The sequence below is a fragment of the Lemur catta genome, chromosome 1, assembly GCF_020740605.2.
Source record: "Lemur catta isolate mLemCat1 chromosome 1, mLemCat1.pri, whole genome shotgun sequence".
Taxonomy (NCBI): Eukaryota; Metazoa; Chordata; class Mammalia; order Primates; family Lemuridae; genus Lemur; species Lemur catta.
Genome location: NC_059128.1, coordinates 138,517,349 through 138,536,995, shown reverse-complemented (window position 1 = coordinate 138,536,995; position 19,647 = coordinate 138,517,349). Strand labels below are relative to the sequence as shown.

The following is a 19,647-nucleotide window of genomic DNA, read 5'->3' as shown; positions in this document are numbered from 1 at the left end:
TTACAAGAATAACCCATGCCTTCTAACCATTATCTACATGTTATATGCTAATTTGATGTATTATATAAACCTATTATATAATTACCCATCTATATTTGCAGATCAGCTCAAGACTATCAATCAGTAAACCCACACAATACCAAATTTTCCACCTGAAAAACTGATGTTTCCAAATAGATATTCCTAAAAATAAATAACCTACAAATTTTTAAATTTCTTGAAATGGACCTCCATACTCGTTAACAACTGCTCCATCATAAAATTATATAATTACAAACACTAAATACTATTTCTCTAGCAAAAGTACCTCATTTTTCTTCCAGGAACAGCTAACAGAATTCTTCAAGCAAGAGTCCCAGAAGAGACGTACTCTCTGTCCTAGGATTGCTAATACAGAGTCACGTGTCCTATTATCCCCTTTCCTGGAGGCTGCACTGTAATAGCAGCTCTTCCAGATCCCAGAAGGTAACTTTCAGATAAAGTTCAAATAATACAAGTAAGTTGACTGTCAGTTAACAATGCTATTTGTTCCCATGCAAAGCCCTTTGATTATTTTTATTTTTTCCAGCATTCAGATAAAGTACACAGAAAGAAAAATCCAGATAAATTAACCCGAACTATTGCTCTTATTTACTGTGACTGAGCAATTAAAAGTATACTAAAGTAAGCCCTATCTATTATAAAACGTGAAAAATTGCCTACTTTTCTTGCAAAAGACATTTACCAGGTTCTAAACTTAATCAATTTTTGATAAAAACAGATAATGAATTCCATTTGCAGGAGCATGGATGGATAATAAAAGTTGGTATCCCTGTAAATTAAGATGAAATGTGCAGAGAAGAAAGAGCTTTTACTTACTTGCACGAAGGACTGAAGGTGTGACCTCAATTTCACTCGTTGCTTGATAAGGCTGGAAGGCGGAAACATTGTTGGTGCCAAGCTCACTACCAAATATCTCTGGGCTCTGGGTACCTGTGGAGCTGGCACTGGTGCCATCACCTCCATGATGTGGATCTTGCTCATCAAACACTGCCACCAGCTAGAAATGAAAGGCAAGTTTGCATTTATAAGTAGAAGCGTTTAAATTACTACGAAAAATTTATACTATTTTGACATAAATCTTTCATGGAAAAATACTGATATTTATAGCCCTGGAATGTCAAGCTTTAGGAAGTAAAACTTCAAAGAAACAGTGTTTCCCCAAATTTTGATGCTTTGCTTTTATATATCTAAGTTGTATATGTCATATTCAAAACTCTGTGAGTAGAAAATAATAAAAACTAGATCACAGCATGCTAAGGCAAGGGTGGATTTAAATTTTTTAATATAGGATATGTTGTTAAGTGGAAAGGAAAAATGCAAAAGAGTGTGCGTGTTTCTGTATGCGTGTGTACACACATAGTACAAGCTACTCTTCATATAAGAGAATTAAAAACTATACATGTGTCAGCTCATTTGTGCATAGGATATATAGGAAGCATAAATGAGAAACTAATGAAATGGCTTACTTAACAGGGAATAAATAGGAATAGGGTTGAAAGAGAGAGACTGGGAATGGACAATGTAATAACAAGGCAATGACACTTTTCTGAGTCTATTTTTCTGTACAGCTCTGACTCTTAGAACCATAACAATGACTCGATTACCTAAAACAGAAATAAATGACTAAAATCAACCAGGATGGCAAGGTGAGGTGGGGGGGGGGCGGGGGGGGAAAACGCAGAAAAATCCAAAATGGCACAGAAACAAACTTAACTTTGTACTGAATGAATAACTCGACCACAGGGAAGGGGCCAGGGGAGAAAAGAACCAGCCCAAGTAACGTAGGAAAATCCTATTTTCACCATTTAATGTAAAGTTAAAGGCAAAAAGAACTGTGGTGCAAATATTACATTCCAGTTAGTACATTTGTTTCTCACAAGTGTATGGTTTAGCAATTCTCATTCTGCAACACACACACACAGACATGCAAGGAACAAACAAAAGAGTAAAAATATTTTGGATAATAAAAGCCAATGATCTCAAAAACATAAGTTACAAAGGAGGAAAAGCTAGAATTAACTGTGCGGTATGACATTGAAATCAGAGTTATCAGTATGAACTCATGATTTTTATAAGTAGGCGGTTAGGCAGGTTCACACATAGGTATAGACAAACATTAATGTGTGTGTGAACATACACAGAGTTCCTAGCTCTATCCACTGAGAGGTTCTACAAGCTAAGACATCCCAGTACCAAAGAGCACACCTAGTGCCCAGATCTTAGTTTTCTAATACAATTCTCCAGTAAATGAACCAGGGCTCCTAGAAAAAATGGTTGCTTTTGGGTCTGGGGTCAGAGAAAACATATGGTAAGCCTGGAAAGCCTTGTGGTGCCAAAAAGTAAGTAGCATCCCAAAATGATGGGGGCACAGCAAAGGGAAATAGGTGTCAACCTCAAGGTGCACCCAATGCCCAAAGCCAAAACAACTTGTAAGCAATGAATAATGCCAGCATTGGATCATAATCCAAAGAACAAACTCAATATCCATGAATCCATAATGATATAAATAAATAACTGAATAAATGGTAGGGAACGGACAGCTGTTCCCCACTGTAGCTTTCCAAATAATAAATATAGAAGGAATGACGGAAATAGAAATCATCATTAAGCCAGCTCCACAGTAATAACTGTTGCAGGTAAAATCTACCAACTGATACTAAAACTAATGGGTGAGAATAGGATGAGAAATGGTTTATTTGCATATCACAAAATGTATTCCCATAAGGTACATTTTAACTAGAAGTGGGAAAACAGTATCTTTGCAGTGGAGAACCCTGGCAGACACCACTGTACTAAGGTCAACGTCACCAGTAATGAGACGTGGCAACACCTCGGGCCATCTGATACAGTGCACTGAGGAGGATATAATGTTACTTCTGTGGTGTTCCTGCCAAAAACGTACAACTTCCAGCTAATAGTGCAGAAACAACAGACACAGCCAAACTGAGGGACATTTTAGAAAATAATACTTTTAAACAGTGTCAAGGTCATGAAAGTAAAAGAAAAGGTAATGAAATTGTACAAATTGGAGGAGCCCAAGGAAAAATGAGAACTACATGCCATGTGAAGTCCTTGACCAGACCCAGGGCCAGATGAAGGACATTAGTGAAAAAAAGGTGAAAGTCAAATGAGCTCTGAAGATTAGTCGACAAGACTGATTCAAGGTGAGTTTCTGACTTTTGATAATTGTTCTATGATTACGTAGGATGATAGCACTAGGAATAGATGAAGGGTATAAGGAAATACTCTATAATTCCAACTTTTCTGAAGTACAAAATTATTGAAATTAATAATTTTTTAATGTTATAATAGTATTATGAACACTGTAAAAACAAGAATTCATTCTATTTCTTCTTATAATTGATGCAGTTCTTAAAGCACTGACATACTTCTTAAAAATCCGAAAGAGTAATAAATTTCTAAGGAACAATACTGGCTGTCACCTTGGATAATCACCCTACAATCCCATGCCTAGCAAGCTTAGCATTCCAAGGAAAGAACCATGGCTACTGTCAAGTTCAGCCCCCTCTCCTACTACTTCCAATCTAAGCTTTTTCAAGGCCAATACTCCTAATCACATAAAGGATAGTAATAAACTACAGAACATGAACAGCAGTTATAATTTCAATCCTTATTTCATAATCTTTTGTCATCTTAAACAAAAGCTGTGATATTTTCATAAACATTTACACATCATCAATCCGTTCATGAAACAAGAAAGAAAACCACTGTAAGGTCACAGAGACATGTAGACAAACAGTAATCTCAGAACCCTGCTGAGGTATGATATACAATTAGCTGATTAAATAAGCTGGAAGGAGGTTAAGTGGTAAGAGGAAATCAGACTAGGATGAATAGTTGGGCCACTCAGCCTTATAATAAGCAACGTAAGTGGGAAAAGAAACCCTTAATAGTTACAAAAAAATGAAAAAGGGTTTGCATGCATACATCAAATTCTCCATATACAGAAATAAAATCAGGTTGGTATCTGATATTAACTGGTGAGTGTTTCTCCTTGTATTAGTAGCAGAGACATCCCATTACATCAGGAATCAGCAAATTACTTCTGAAAAGGCCCAGACTTCTCAAAAGGCTCCATATCATCTCTTTCACAACTATTCAACTCACCCATCGTAGCATGAAACCAACCATAGACAATACATAAACAAATGAATGTGGCTATGTTTAAATAAAACTTTATATAAGCAGGTAGTGGACTAAATTTGGCCTGTGGACCATCACAGTTCAATGACGCTGCATTAGATTGCCCATATTTCTAGTAACACATCCAATTTTTAATTTTTAATTTGAGAAATAAAACAAGGTAAACTAACAGTATTACCAAGCTCATCATCAGGATTTTGGACTTCTACACTTGAGTTTTAATATCATCATACTTTTCACACAAGGTGTGTGGCTTAATATGCATTTTGATGAAATTAAGTTTTGACATTTTGGTATTTAATTGGAAGCAAATGAAATTCACGTTTTGTTATTAACTTTTCACAATGATGTGCTCTCTCAAGAATCAAGCCCTTTCTGCAAACTGAAAATTGAGATTAAAAATTACAAAAAAAAAAATGAGTCGTTAAATGCCACACATGATGGAAGAGCTTATACACGTATATTAGCTTCAATAATTATCTCCAGCATTTTTAGAAAACACAAGTATTATGAAATCTGGACGGTGTGATGAACAAATGCTGTTTGAATTTCAGTGGCAGAATCACAGTTGGTGATTTGCAATATGCCAATAACATACAATTCTACAGCTTTCTTTTAAACCAAAATTGAAGTGCCAGGTGCAGATACGAAGTAATTTTGTGTTAAATTGGGAAGGATATATAATTTTAGAAAATCTATAAGAATACATAATAATAACACAGCAAAAGAAAAAGCAAAACCTTCACAAAAACACCACATTAAAAATCTCCATCATGCCCTTCAAAAAGTAAAAGAAATGTCTGCTTTTACAATTTTGAAACGTGACTCAAATCTATATTTTAACAGATGGAAACTCCACTGCTGTCCATGAAGTAGATCATTTCTGAAAGTTCATTTTTATGTTCAATAATTATTACTCAATCTCTCTTCTGTTCCAGTCATCCATCATGTCTCCATGAAAAAAAAAGGCCAAATTTGAGTAACACCTTCAATAAGATAAGTATAAATCAACTCTAAACACTGCCACACAGGTTTCCCCACCTACCTCAGGACAAGTCATTTTAATTCTCTGAAACATCAGAATACTCCAACAGAAAGTCTGCTATGTAAACATCACACATAAATGCTTACAGACCACTTAGATCTAGGGAAGCCCCTTCAAAGCTCACAAGTGCATGCAGCAGTTGCTAAGAGCATAGAATTTGGAATCAGAGAAAGCTACATTCAAAGCAAGCGTTGACTTTATTTTTTCGATGGCTGTCGGTAAATCCACCGACCTCTCAAACATACCTAAGCCACACATTGCTCATCTGCAAAAGGGGATGATGGTTGTGGTAGGCAAAATCATGGCTCCCCTGAAGCTGGTCACGCCCAAATCCCTGGAACTAGTCAATGGTACCTCCCATGGCAAAAGGGACTTTGGAGATGAAGACTCAGGTTAAGAATCTTAAAATGGAGAGGTTATCCTGCATTATCTAAGTAGCCCCCTCTAATCATTTGTCTGGGAAAAGGGAGAGTCTTATCTGGCTGCAGCTAGAGAGAGATGTGACATTAGCCAGAGAGATGCCACGCTGCTCACTTGGAAGATGGAGAGAGCCATGAGCCCAGAAATCTGAGCAGCATTTGGAAGACAAGGAAATAGACTGTCTCCTAGAGCCACCAGAAAGGAGCACAGCTCTGCTGACACCTTGATTTTACCCTAGTCAAATCCATGTCAGACTCCTACCAAACAGGACCAGAAGTAATAAACTTGAGTTGTTGTGAGCCACCAGTTTGTGCTGATTTGCTACGGTAGCAATAGGAAACAAACATAAAAGCAACGCCTCCTCTCCTAGACTTGTGACAAAGAGAAGGTGTATCAAACGTTCACAACACAGTGAGCACAGGTTTACTCTTATTAGCTTTTATTAAATTATATTGTGATGGTTGATAAATATATGTATTTTGTGATGTTTCTACAAACCAATAAAAAGAGGGAAAAAAAACCAGCAAAGGAAAGGAGAAGCTTTGCTTGAAAACGCTCTGTTCAACACGTAACAACACAATGAAGATCTTTCGCAGACGTTGCACGCCCTCCCCTTCACACCGCACAGAAAAACGGAGCAGTGTTTGCTATTTCACCTTATGGAAAAGAAAACTGAGGTGCATAGAGATTAATGTGAGCAGACTTTAAATAAGTTTAAAGTACAGAATGAATCTGAGATTAGAAAGCAAGTCTGGCTCCAAAGACTGTATTTCCTCCAAACCCTCCTGCCTTTGGAATATCTAAGGTGTGAACAGCCCGTCCCGCCAATGGAGCATCTCACGTGTCAACAGTGCAGCCCGCGGGGAAGCTTCAGACCACGACCGTCTACGGGGCTTTCAAGAGGATTCTGTTTACTCTTGATTAACCAAAAGTAATCACCCACCTTATCAAGTTAACGCAATTTGGGGGTAACCAAGATAGTTACAAATAATTCCACGTGGGTGATATCATCACTGTCTTCATTGGAGAGCTTAAAAGAATCAGAGGAACGTGCAGATTCTGCCTTGACACAGGAAAATGACAGGCGGCTTAAGTCTGCGGTCCCCAACCAGGAACTGGGCTGCACAGCAGGAGGCGAGCGGGCAGCGCATGATCGAAGCCCCACCTGCACCCCCAGCCGCTCCCCGTCACTCCCAGCACCGCCTGAGCTCCGCCCCCCATCAGGCCCCCAGGGGAGCCCAAACCCGACTGTAAACCGCATATGCGAGGGGGGATCCAGGTCACGCTCCCCATCAGAGTCCAAGCCCCGATGATCTGAGATGGAACCGAGGAAGTCACACACCCCCACACACACGGTCCGTGGAAAAACTGTCTTCCACGAAACCTGTCCCTGGTGTCAAAAAGGTTGCGGACCGCTGACTTTAATTGCCTAAGTGAGCTCTGAAAGACCTCTAGGCTCCCACTCCGCATATGTGAGATGCCACTGTATTGCCACATACCCTAACGAATGTCTTTTTCTCTTGCTTTTTTCACGCACGGGCTAAATATATCCCGGAGGGGTGGATGACTGTAGATCTCATGAATGTCCCTTGGATGCTGGATATTAATATATGGAATTGTTTGACTATGAAATAAAGACTTACAATTCTTTAAAAGGCACCACATTTTTGACCCTCGAAAAGGTCTAAGGAATGTGAAAAAATACTAAATATGCGAATAAACTTGAAGATGTCTCCACAACCCTCTCTCCCTTCATCTAAGAAACATGAGCCACCTCAAATGAACAAGCCAGATTCTACCGAACCATTTGGCCTACAAAATCGAAACACAGTCAACAAGAAACACAAAACAGAAAGTGCATCTCCGAACAGTGGTAGGGAGACTTCATGGGCAGATCTGCCTATAAAGAATGAAAATATCATAGAGAAAATTCAGAACTGGGAAAGCTATAGCCTATTGAAATATGTTTCCAAAAATCAACAATAAAAATCAAGTAGTTGGAGATACAGGTATTTTAAGTTTTAAGTGAGGCTGCTTCATAACATCTAATTCTAAACTATCACTATTCCCAAAATCACTTTCCTTCTCTTAGGTTAATCTATGAATTATCATTAGGATCACACATACCAAAAGCTTTAAATTTTTCTGCCCTTTCACTCAGGGATGTACCAAAAAAAAAAAGTTGGAGGTTAGAGCAAGTATTTGGGCTTCTGAATCCCCCATTATCCATCCCTTATATTAAATAAATTTCATTTGCACTTGTCTCCCATAAAGCACACTTGATAACCTGCAGCACTTACGTAAAGGAAAACTAAGCAGACGCTAATATGCTTATGTAGATTAGCATGGTGTGTTATCCAACATAAAATAAAGGAACCTAATGAGATGAATCTTGAATAGCACCGTTTCCAACAATGTATCATGTAAGAGAAGGCGAGACATTCCCATTACCACCTGAACAACTCAGGAGGCCACCACCATCAGAAGCTCCTACCTGTCACAGGTCACCTGTCACACAAGAGCAAATAGCATCCTTTAAGAAGGTAATAGCTCTTGGTCACAGATGCCTAATAGAGATGTTCTGCTCCATCTGGGAATCACAGTGGAAGATATTCACCTATGATACTGCTACTCTCCAGCCCGGATGCTTCCATTTCGGAGCCGAGATTTCATTCTGCTATCCCTCAGGGTGACACACTCAATCACCCACTGAGCCTTCAGACTAATTAGATTCCCAATTTAAGAGTTATGTTCAACTAATAGCCTTGAGTGTGTCAACCACAAACCACAATGAAAATATGCAAATCTGCAGAGCCATAAGCTAGCTGACCCACTTGTCAGATATAATGTAAGCCCCTCGCTCGCCCCTCCCCATCACAAGCGCCGCTGTTCCATTTGTACCCACCCATGAGGTTACCAATACGACTTAAGTATTAATAAAAAGCGGCACAGCACAGTCAGACAGAGCAAAATAATTCTGAAATTGGCTCATCACACACAGATAGGTGGACTGCAAATTGGAGGAGGTGGCATCAGTTGTGACTTTATCATGGACACACGCAGCTCTCCCTCAAAGACACCATGGTAAGACTGGGAAATGGGCAATATCAACCTCAGAAGCAAATGTAATGATGTAACAACTGATTATTATGCAGACACACACAAAAAAAAGGAACTAAAAATCAATTTGGAAGCTTTCTGATGACTAAATCTACTTTAATGACAGAGAGGATACCAAATCTTTAATCATCCTCTGAGCCTTACTTGCTACCATGGTTCATTAAAAACTCATTTAGACAGAGCTGGTGTTTTACTGGACGAGTGGGCAAAACAATACTGAAAGCATCTATCTGGGCCAAGGCTGTTCTGTAATAGCAGTAATATAAGCTATACCAATAAAAACTCACTACAGAAAAACTTCAAATGTTTAAAATTAATTCTGTGCTTCATCAGCATTTTAAGAATTAAGTACATTTGGTCTAATTCTTTTAAAAATAGTCCCAGGGGCCAGCATGGTGGCTCATGCTTATAATCCCAGCACCTTGGAAGGCCAAGGCAGGATGATTGCTTGGGATCAGGAATTCAAGACCAGCCTGGGAAACAGAGAGAGACCTCATCCCTACCCAAAAAAAAAAAAAAAAATTAGCCAGATGTGGTGATGCACACCGTAGTCCCAGCTACTCAGGAGGCTGAGGCAAGACAATCACTTGAGCCCAGGACTTTAAGGTTGCAGTGAGCTATGATGACACCACTGCATTCTAGACTGTGCAACAGAACAAGACTCTGACTCAAAAATAAATAAATAGAAGACTGAAAACTTGGGAACTCCAAAATACCACGAGCACACTAAAGGGTAGCTACTTTTCCTGCAGGCTAAGCTAAGAATGGCAAAGTTTTAGGAGTCCTTTCCCTGAACTGTACCCTGACACTCGGCCTCAACCTCCAGCTCCACAGTGTGAGATACCGGAGCTGTTCCTCCTCCATGGGTACCCTACTCACCTTGCTCTTCTGCCAACCTTCCAACATATATTTAACTAAGAGTGAGTAACATGTGGAAATAGGATTCAACACCATGGCGTTTTAATCTGCGGACAATTTAGCTTGACGTATGTATTGCATGTATTCAGAAACAGCTGCATCAATGAATGACAAGAGAATCCCTCAAGAGGAACTCCTTCGATTAATGCTGTAGTCTTGGGGTTGGGGATATAAGTTTAAAAATTTACTAATCAAAAGTCCAACATCAGGAAGGAAATAGAAAAGGCGTAATGTGATAAGCCAACTACACACACACACACACACGCAGGCTCTCAACGCCTTACTCTAAAACTGCACTTACAGGACACGCTGCCAAAACCCACAGCACCAATCATGACGTTACTTAAACTTCAGTCAGCAAGTATGAATGAAATGATACTTCCCACCTTCCCACACTACACGGGCCACTACCCCGTTGACTCCCAGGTCTAGGTCAACATCCTCACCTCTCCCAGTCCCTGACCCACAGTGCTAGGGGACGGGCAGCTGGAATGTGAGCGTTCAGCTCAGAGACACAGCATGCAGTTCCCACCAGGCAGGATCACGCCCTGCTCTCTGGCTCACCTGAGTTTCTGCCTCCATTTGATAAGTCCACCAAACAGAGCTGAGTGCCTCACTTAGTGAGGCCCTTACATTCTAGTCTTCTTAGTTCCTGTGCTCCCTGGGTATATTAAGCGAGGGCCTGTTCCACGGACCTTGAAACCTTGTCTCGATGCCCACAGGCCACCCTCAAATCCTCCTTCCCCCATGCAACCAGCAAGATACAAATGCTTAGACGCAAGGAAAGCAGGGGTCCCGTTTAAGCCGGAAACGTGTTCCCCTACCGGTTTGTCCCGTGGAGCTCTGAGCTCGAGTTTGTATCGGGTGTCTTTAGGAACACAGCTGCAATCAGCCTAAGCCTCTCATGAAGCAACACCCTTTCACATTCACAACTGTGCTTAATCAACCCATCCCTGATCCCATTGTTGAAGATGGAAAAAGAAAAAAAAAAATGACTCATCACTAAAATTTCCCACTAGTCAAATCAGGTGAACTATGTATTTTTAGTCAATCAGCAGTAGAACACTTTCCATTCTAATATAGAAATAGGAAGGATCACTTCCTTAGTTCTATATTTTGCCAATTATGTTTAAGATTAAAAGTACTAGAAAAGAAAACTTGGCTACAGCTCCAGTCAATCAATCGGAAGCAGGAAGTTCTGCAGAAGTTCAGCACTTTGCACAAAGTCACAGAAAACATCTCCGCGCAAAGTTAGTCCTAGAGCTCATGCAACAGGGCTGAGCACATCATCATCCCTGGCGTTTAAAGACAAGATAATATTTCCAACTCAAAGAACTAGCCTTGTTTCCAAGGCAACCTGCCATTTGTACAGGGGACTCACTTGGGAGTTAGCAATCCCTTTAACTGCTGACTTCACCTTTTGAACAAGACCTTCAGTGATAACTTAGCTTCCATCTAAAAGCATCATCAAAAAAAATGAGAGCAGTTTAACTGTTTTAAAAGAAGAAAAGAATTCAGATGATTCTATTAAGATTTGGAGGGGAAAAGAATAAAAACAATTTGACCTAAGAAGAAAATAGTACTGAGACATGCTGCTTAACACTGATTTATTTTCAAATTAAGGTGCATCAAAATCCACCACTTCTGTTCACTCAACATTCTGAATGAAAGTTGAGTTTAACATGATACATTATGACAAGTCTGTATTCATTCTGACAACTGCAAGCCAGTATTAGCAAGAGATCAGAGTTCAATAAATTTGTTTTGTAAAATGTAAGGCTAATGTTACAGTACAAAATGACTTTCAGTTTCATTTGCATGCAAAAAGGAAGAGCATGATTTTTAAATATCCACCCAGGGGCAGAGATGAAAAACTTCAAACATTTTCTGACTCCTTTTTTGCTACTCTCATTATTGCAATACCTTCTACAAAGGAGAGAGAAAACAGTGTCCTTGACATTAGCCTAAATTATCTCCAGTATGGAATACAATGCTGATTAAATTAGGCTCATTTTAATCAGCTGGCAGGTTTATTCAAAAAGTAACTAAATAATAAAATTCTTTTATCAACTCTTCATTAGTGTAACCTGTTTAGCAATGTTTTTGGAAAAGCGAACACGGAATAAATACTAATTATGTGTAGATCTGTTATGCCCCATATTTGACAGGTAAAAGAAAAAACTTACAAAAGTTAAATCCACGAATCGCTTTAATACTGAAATTTAATGCAAAACTTTTGGAAAGTAAATACCAGTGTCATCTAATGGATTTAGCCAAGCACAGAGAGTTTGGAAATTTTGCATTTTCGAGAAAATATATTCGGAGGAAAGTCAAAACCTCTACTTGCCTTTCATCTACTCCTCCCAGAAAACACCCCCACAGGTATCCTCAAACAGTTGTGCAGTGCACTCCACTCACCTCATTACCAAGAGGTTGCTAATCATTACCACGAGGTTGCTCCTAGAGGGGACAGGTTCAAAGAGGTGACTTACCAGCTGTGTGACTCTGGGCAGTTTCTTCAATTCTCTGGGCTCAATACCCACAGGGTTGATGTATATGTTAATTTAATTAAGACAAATTGCTCAAAATTGTTCCTGCACATAGCTAGGTTCTCAATAAATCCTAGCCATTATTATTGTGTGAGCAAGTTTCAGGAGAGTGAGGTTATAAACAGAGGTAAATGAAAAGGCACGAGGTAACAAGCTAAGTCATATGAACTTTATCTTGAAGATGGTGGGGCTTCCTTGAACGCACTGCGGTTTAGTCGGCATCTGTTCTGTATAAGGTTTCACGGATATGGAGGAAGGACTAGCAGGACACTCACAGCTTGTCAGTCCAATAATGAAGAAGTCACAAGGGCCTAGACTAATGGAAAGGCAGTGAAGTGAAAAGACAATTAAAATGCATAATTATTAAAATGCAGAATGGGGACTGACTTAAAAGGCTTTGGTATGTGGAGGATGGGGGCCACTATGAAGGACGGGAAAGAATTTTAGATGTCTAGGTTTGTGGCTTGGGTGACTGGGCAGAGGACAGGCACAAGGACAAACAAGTTTGGGACAGAAGATGATGCATTCAGTTTGAGGTAAAACTATGATGTGCTCAGCATCTAATTCCTGGGAGATAACTGGAGAGGGGAGTCTATGGTGCAAAGGCAAGGGCAAGGCTAAATCTATACAACTGGGTGATGTTGGCATGAAGGTATGATTGAAGCTATAGGTTTAAGTAAGGACTCTAACCTGAACAAGAAGAAATCAGGACAAAAACCTGGATAAAGCTGAGACTGCAGGATTCTCTTCCCTTCTTCCCATCCCACTTTCAAAGGAATTTGAGAAGAATTGACTAAAAAGTATAAGTAAATTCAAGGAAATAGGGTTTCACAGACAGCGGGAAAAGTCAAGTACCACGGAATAGAGTGATCAGTTGTCCTGAAACACCACAAGGCGGCACATTAGCACTTTTTCTCGAGAGGATGCATCAATCCATATTTTCAACAGGTATAACCCAAAATTATTTCACACCAGGGCCAAGAGACAGCTGTCCCTTGAACAGTGCGGGGATTAGGAATGCCAACACCCCACAAAGTCAAAAATCCGCATATAACTTTCAACTCCCACAAAGCACAACTTCTGATAGTCTACAGTCAATGAACACACATTTTGAATGTTGTATGTATTAGATACTGTATTCTTAGAAAAAAAAAGTTACTAAGAAAATCACAAGGCAGAGAAAATATATTCACTATTAATTAAGGGGAAATGGATCATCACAAAGGTCGTTCACCCTCATCGTCTTCATGTTGAGTAGGCTAAGGAGGAAGAAGAGGAAGAAGAGGAGTTGGTCTTGCCGTCTCCGGGGTGGCAGAGGCAGAAGAGGCGAGAGATTTGTAATACGTGGCATAACTTTATGGAAATACACCATCATTTCTGATTTTTTCGCCTTTTCAGGTCTCTAAAGATGTTTCCATACAGTATCAATCCTTCTTCCACTGTTTTATTTAGTTTCGGTGTCCGTATCATAGAAGGGTTCATGTCATAAAAGGAGTCACAAATAGTCCTGAGTAACTGGAACCTTCTTCCAGGTCATCTAACGTCCGTTCTGTCCTCCGGCACTGCTTCTTCCTTGTCATCGTCCTCGTCGTCTGGCGCTGGTTCCGAAGCACCCATCTCCCTCGAGTCACCTTCTGTTAATTTCTCTGGGGTGGTGTCTTGAATTTCTCCAAGATCCAGATCTTGAAAACCTTTACTGCCCACCCCCCTCTGCCACCTTTTTTGCCACATCCACCACCTCTTTCATGATTTCCTTAATTGGCTCTGTGGCAGGTCCTGCGAAGTCAGGCACAACATCTGGACACAGTTTTCTCCAGCAGAAATTTATTGTTTCAGGCTTGATGACTTTCATGCCTTTTTCTGTAACAACGATGGCATCTTCAACAGTGTATTCCTTCCAGACTCTCATGATGTGCTATCAAGGCTCTTTTCCACAGCACTGACAACCCTTTCCATAGAGTATATCACGGGTAATGAGCCTTAAGTAAGGATCTTTTTTAACCACTTGGATCAAGAGGCTCAATTAGAAACACCGTGTTTGAGGGGCAAGCAGACAACTCCAACACCTTCAGTGCTGAACTTGTAGGATTCTGGGCGGCCAGGGGCATTGTCCAACATCCCAAGGACTTTAAAAAGCAGCCCCTTACTGGCAAGGTACTTCCCGACTTCAGTGTCAAAGGATCGATGGAATCAATTCAGAGAAAGAATTCTCGTCATCCAGCCCTTCTTTTTGTACAACGGAAAGACTGGCAGCTGGTGTGGTGTTTCTCTTGCCTTCGAGGCCTGGGAGTAACCCCAGCAGTACTTATCATTAATCTGGCTGCATTTGCACAAAACCGCAGAGTTAGCCTATCCCTTCCTGCCTTAAATCCTGTGCTTGTTTCTCTTCCTTACTAATAAAAGGTCATTTAGTGGTATTTTTCTTCCAGAATAGGGCACTTCTGTCTGCATTAAAAACCTGTTCTGGGGCCGGGCGCAGTGGTTCACAACTGTAATCCCAGCACTCTGGGAGACCAAGGCATGCAGATCGTTAGAGCTCAGGAGTTCGAGACCAGCCTGAGCAAGAGCAAGACTCCCTCTCTACTAAAAAAAACAGAAAGAAATTAGCTGGACAACTAAAAATATATAAAAAAAAAATTAGCCAGGCATGGTGGCGCATGCCTGTAGTCCCAGCTACTTGGGAGGCTGAAGCAGGAGGATCACTTGAGCCCAGGAGTTTGAGCAGGCTGTGAGTTAGGCTGACACCAGGGCACTCTAACACAGGTGACAGAGTGAGACTGTCTCCAAAAAACAACAAACCTGTTGAGGCAGACACCCTTTCTCTTCAATGCCTTTCTTAATGGCATCTGGGAACTTGGTCATCAAAAGCTGCTTCTTCTATTGTCTGGACATTTTTTAAGCCAAATCTGTCTAAAAATTATCAAACCATCCTTTGCTGGCATTAAATTTTCCAGCTTTAGATCCTTCACCTTCTTTTTGCTTTCATGTTTCATATGGCTTTATTTCTTTCTCCAATCACATTAGAATCCATAGGTATGCTTTTCCTTCAGCAATGTTGCACCCACAGAAAAGCTGCATTTTCACTATGAGATAAAAAGGTATTTCACAAAAAGTTCAAGGCTTTTGTGCCTGCTGGCATACCTGCAGCAACGGCTTCACTTCCCCCTCCTTTTTTTAATAACGGTCTTTACACCAGACTCATTTATCTTGAAATGGTGGGCAATCGCGGCTGCAGACCTCAATCTATGGTACATATCAAGCAATTCAACTTTTTCTTGTAATGTCATGACTTTTCTCTTTTTTGGAAGCACTCCAGCATCACTACTGGCGTTTCATACAGGTCCCATGGTGTTATTCAAGGTTTATGGTGTTACACTAAACACGATGAAAAATATAGGAGAACCAAAAGTGATTATTTTTTACTGTGATGCGGAATTTACTAGAGAGAAGAACTGCTCACAAGGGAGATGATTAGGGTCACCAGGCATTTTAAGCAGATACTTGAAATACTTGAGCTGACCACAACAGCAACAGGCAGTAGCTACAAAATTACTACAGTGCTACAACATGTACTACAGTTAATTTTATACAGTTATGATTTAATACTGAACCTTTGTGTTTATTTACATTTCTATCAACCACGAATACCACCCTGCCTATGGTCTGTATTTGCAAGCGTAAGTTTTGATAAATTTTAATTTTTTACAATATTTGTGTATATTTTATGGTAGTAAATGATAAAATAGACTAGTGTTGACATATATTTTATGCACTCATGACATAGTTAACTTTTTCTTAATTTTTTCAGTACTTCTAGGTTACGCAGCTCAGTTTTTAAAAATTCTCACAAATCTCCAAAAAATTTTCAAACATATTTATTGAAAAAAATCCATGTGTAAGTGGACCCACACAGTTCCAACCCATGTTGTTCAAAGATCAACTGTATTTTCAATGACAGTGGATAAATATTAAAAGAATATGAGCAAGTTTAATTCACTGGTATACAAAAAATAGACACTCAAATATTTGTTCAAGTAACATTAAGCAGATAAATTCACCCTTGCAATATGTTTGTCTTAACAGATAGGAATTCTATAAACTGTTCTTGATTTTCTCGTGAAAGAGTATTTCATTAATCTCAGTATCCCCACCCTGTTCCTGACCCAGAAGTGCTCCAATAAAGACATGATGAATTAATATCACTTATCATATTTATTTTGCAATCCCTTTGAAAAGTGTAGGCAAGTTAACGTAAGTGGACATCATTCTCTAACCTCACCCCTTTGCGTTGACCCAGAAAATCAAGCTTCTTTCCTGCAAGAACAGGAAAAGGTAACTAGGCCATGCACCTCAGTCCAAGGAATGACACCCAATCACCCATGTCACAGTCCTACTTTCCAACATTCTAAGGAAAGATCCATTTCTTATATAGCCTCTGAAGCAAAAAGCGGTCTACACTAGGCTAAGCCCACAATCTCAGTAAACAGCAGACACACGCAAAGCAAAAAGCCAGCTCACGTTCTTATAATCTCTGCCCTCTCTGCCTGTGACCCCCACCTTTCCTGAGTATCAAAACTATCATTTTTCCTGTGTTGAAAGGAGAAAAAAAAAAAAAAACCTCTCATTTTTCTTTTTTTTGGAGACAGGTCTCGCTCTGTCTGCCCTGGATAGAGTGCACTGGTGTCATCATAGCTCACTGCAACCTCAAACTCCTGGATTCAAGCGATCTTCCTTGCTTCAGCCTCCCAAGTAGCTGGGACTACAGGTGCACACCACCATGCCTGGCTCATTTTTCTATTTTTAGGAGAGACATGGGTCTCACTCTTGCTCAGGCTGATTATGAACTCCTGAGCTCAAGGAATCCTCCCCCTTCGGCCACCCAATCTCATTTGTGATACAACTTTGCAACAGCTTATAAGGCTGTGGCTTATCTGAATTCATTCTTTTACCCATACCGTGTGCCCACTACATGCCAGAAAGTGTGCAAACCACTGCTTATGGACCACCTTGATAGTTTAATAAAGCTACGAATGAACTTTCTCCACGGAAGAGTGCACAGAGGTATTCAATTCTGGATATACTTTCAGCAGATTCACAGATCCCTGCTCTAAGAGAAATTAGAAAGAATAGAAACCACATTGTCTCACATTCACTTAAATATCAATGAGCATTTCTTAAATTCTATCACATTATTCTGACATCATAAAGTTACACATTAGTCGGGACAGCTCTCTCATAAAACCAAACCTGACAATTAGAGTGTACATGTCTTTTAAATATCTTCAAATTCTATTTTTTACATTGAAGTATCTTTTCCAGTTTTTCTGCTCCATCTTCCTGTTTTACTATAGAGTCATACATCACTCATCAGTGGGGATACGTTCTGAGAAATGTGTTATTAGGTGACTTTGTTGTTATACAAACATCATCGAGTATATTCACACAATCCTAGATGGTACAGCCCACCACACACCTAGGCTATACAGTATAGCCCCCTTCTCCTAGGCTACAAACCTGTACAGCACGTTAGTGCTCTGAATAATGCAGGCAACTGGAACAAAATGCTAAGTACTTGTGCATCCAAAAATATCTAAACATAGAAAAGGTACGGTAAACATGCAGTATCATAATCTTGTAAGACCATCACTATACATGCAGTGTACCATTGACCAAAATGTCACTGTGTGGTACGTGACTGCATGAATGCTGAAAGCCAAAACCTAGAAATAAGCAATGTCCAATCCCTCTACATAGATCAGAGGAGAATCATAACACAAAATTCCTGCATATTAAAGAATACCATTACAATGATAACAACAGTAGCAATCAGTGATATTAATGGCAACAGCTCATTTTCTTTACTTGTGCTTAGGCCTTTTATATGTAATCTTATTTGATCCTCCAAATATTAAGAGTACTACTGTCACATCTATTCCATATGCAGGTGGTCGATCACCACTTGTAAGTTTCAGGACTGCCCAGGTGCACCTGAAGCCAGCACTTCTGCTCAGAACCACTGCCTGGCACCGCCCAGTGCAAGGCCCATGTCAGAGCCAACAGGCTGGTCAAGAATGGTTATGTCGGCCGGGCGCGGTGGCTCATGCCTGTAATCCTAGCACTCTGGGAGGCTGAGGCGGGTGGATCGCTCGAGGTCAGGAGTTCGAGACCAGCCTGAGCAAGAGTGAAACCCTGTCTCTACTAAAAATAGAAAGAAATTATCTGGTCAACTAAAAATATATATAGAAAAAATTTAGCCAGGCATGGTGGCACATGCCTGTAGTCCCAGTTACTTGGGAGGCTGAGGCAGTAGGATCCCTTAAGCCCAGGAGTTTGAGGTTGCTGTGAGCTAGGCTGACGCCACGGCACTCACTCTAGCCTGGGCAACAAAGCGAGACTCTGTCTCAAAAAAAAAAAAAAAAGAATGATCATGTCAAAGAAAAAAAAAAAAAATCAATTTTCTAAACATACTATTTAAAAAGAAACAGTTTCCTTGTGGAAGGCCCTGAAAACCCCTCACGATCTTTTATTAGAAGACAGTGCCCACTCCAGACTACCAACCACCACTGTGGAATCCTGGTTCCAGATCACACTGTGCGTGGTTGAGCCTTTGCAGCGATTCCTTCCGTCCCCCTGGGAGGGGACGGTGACCGCGGCTCCCCACCCTGCTCTTGTCAATGGAAGTCAACACAGTCAATACCTTGGAGAGGACATAATGGATTTAAAACATAAACGTATTCACGACCAAAAGGACTAAAAGAAAAAGGGCTGAGGCTTTTAGGTGGGTAACTGAACAGAAGAATAATTAGCACTGGAGGGATAAACTTGAACGGGGCAAAGTCAGAAAGGAAAACGTAAGGAACTATTCTAAGGTGGCAATTCCTTCGCTTACTTCAAGACCTGAACATTGTCTTTGACAGTGAATTGAGCTATATTCCACGCAAGGAAAACAGAGAACAGAAATGCAAAAAAAAAAAAAAAAAAAAACAAAGAAAAAGAAAAAGAAAAGATTCTGGTGAAGGACAAGAGATAACGAAGAAAGCAAGGACAGAACTAGAAGAGAACAACAAGGAAGTACCGACCAAAGCCAAGGAAACGCTGGGTGTTTACAGACTTGAATGCTGACCCAGACCTTCATCGCTTTGGGGCCCGTACTTGTTAACAATTTTATCTGTGAAACCATAAAAAATGCTGGAAATGTCTTAATGACCCAGAAGCTGGAAACCACTCAGACGACACAATCATTCCCGTATGTAAGAGTCCCCACGGACCACAACAGTAAAGAGGAGTGACAGCAAATTAAAAGGGACACTGGGGCCGAGATGCTTAACAACAGTTTTTATATTGTTAAATACTTGCCCGAAAGAAAGCAAAACAGAAACTCAAAAACTG

At 40.2% G+C, this 19,647-nt stretch overlaps 1 protein-coding gene across 17 annotated transcripts in view; it reads right to left on the bottom strand.

The window, feature by feature from the left end:
* Positions 1-19,647, bottom strand: part of PARD3 (par-3 family cell polarity regulator) — a 568,085-nt gene that overhangs the window by 351,491 nt on the left and 196,947 nt on the right. For all 17 annotated transcript variants that reach the window (XM_045535668.1, XM_045535678.1, XM_045535705.1 and 14 more), the window contains exon 3: positions 859-1,039. In XM_045535668.1, the coding sequence (XP_045391624.1) occupies positions 859-1,039 (181 nt within the window). The remainder of the gene's footprint in view (positions 1-858; positions 1,040-19,647) is intronic.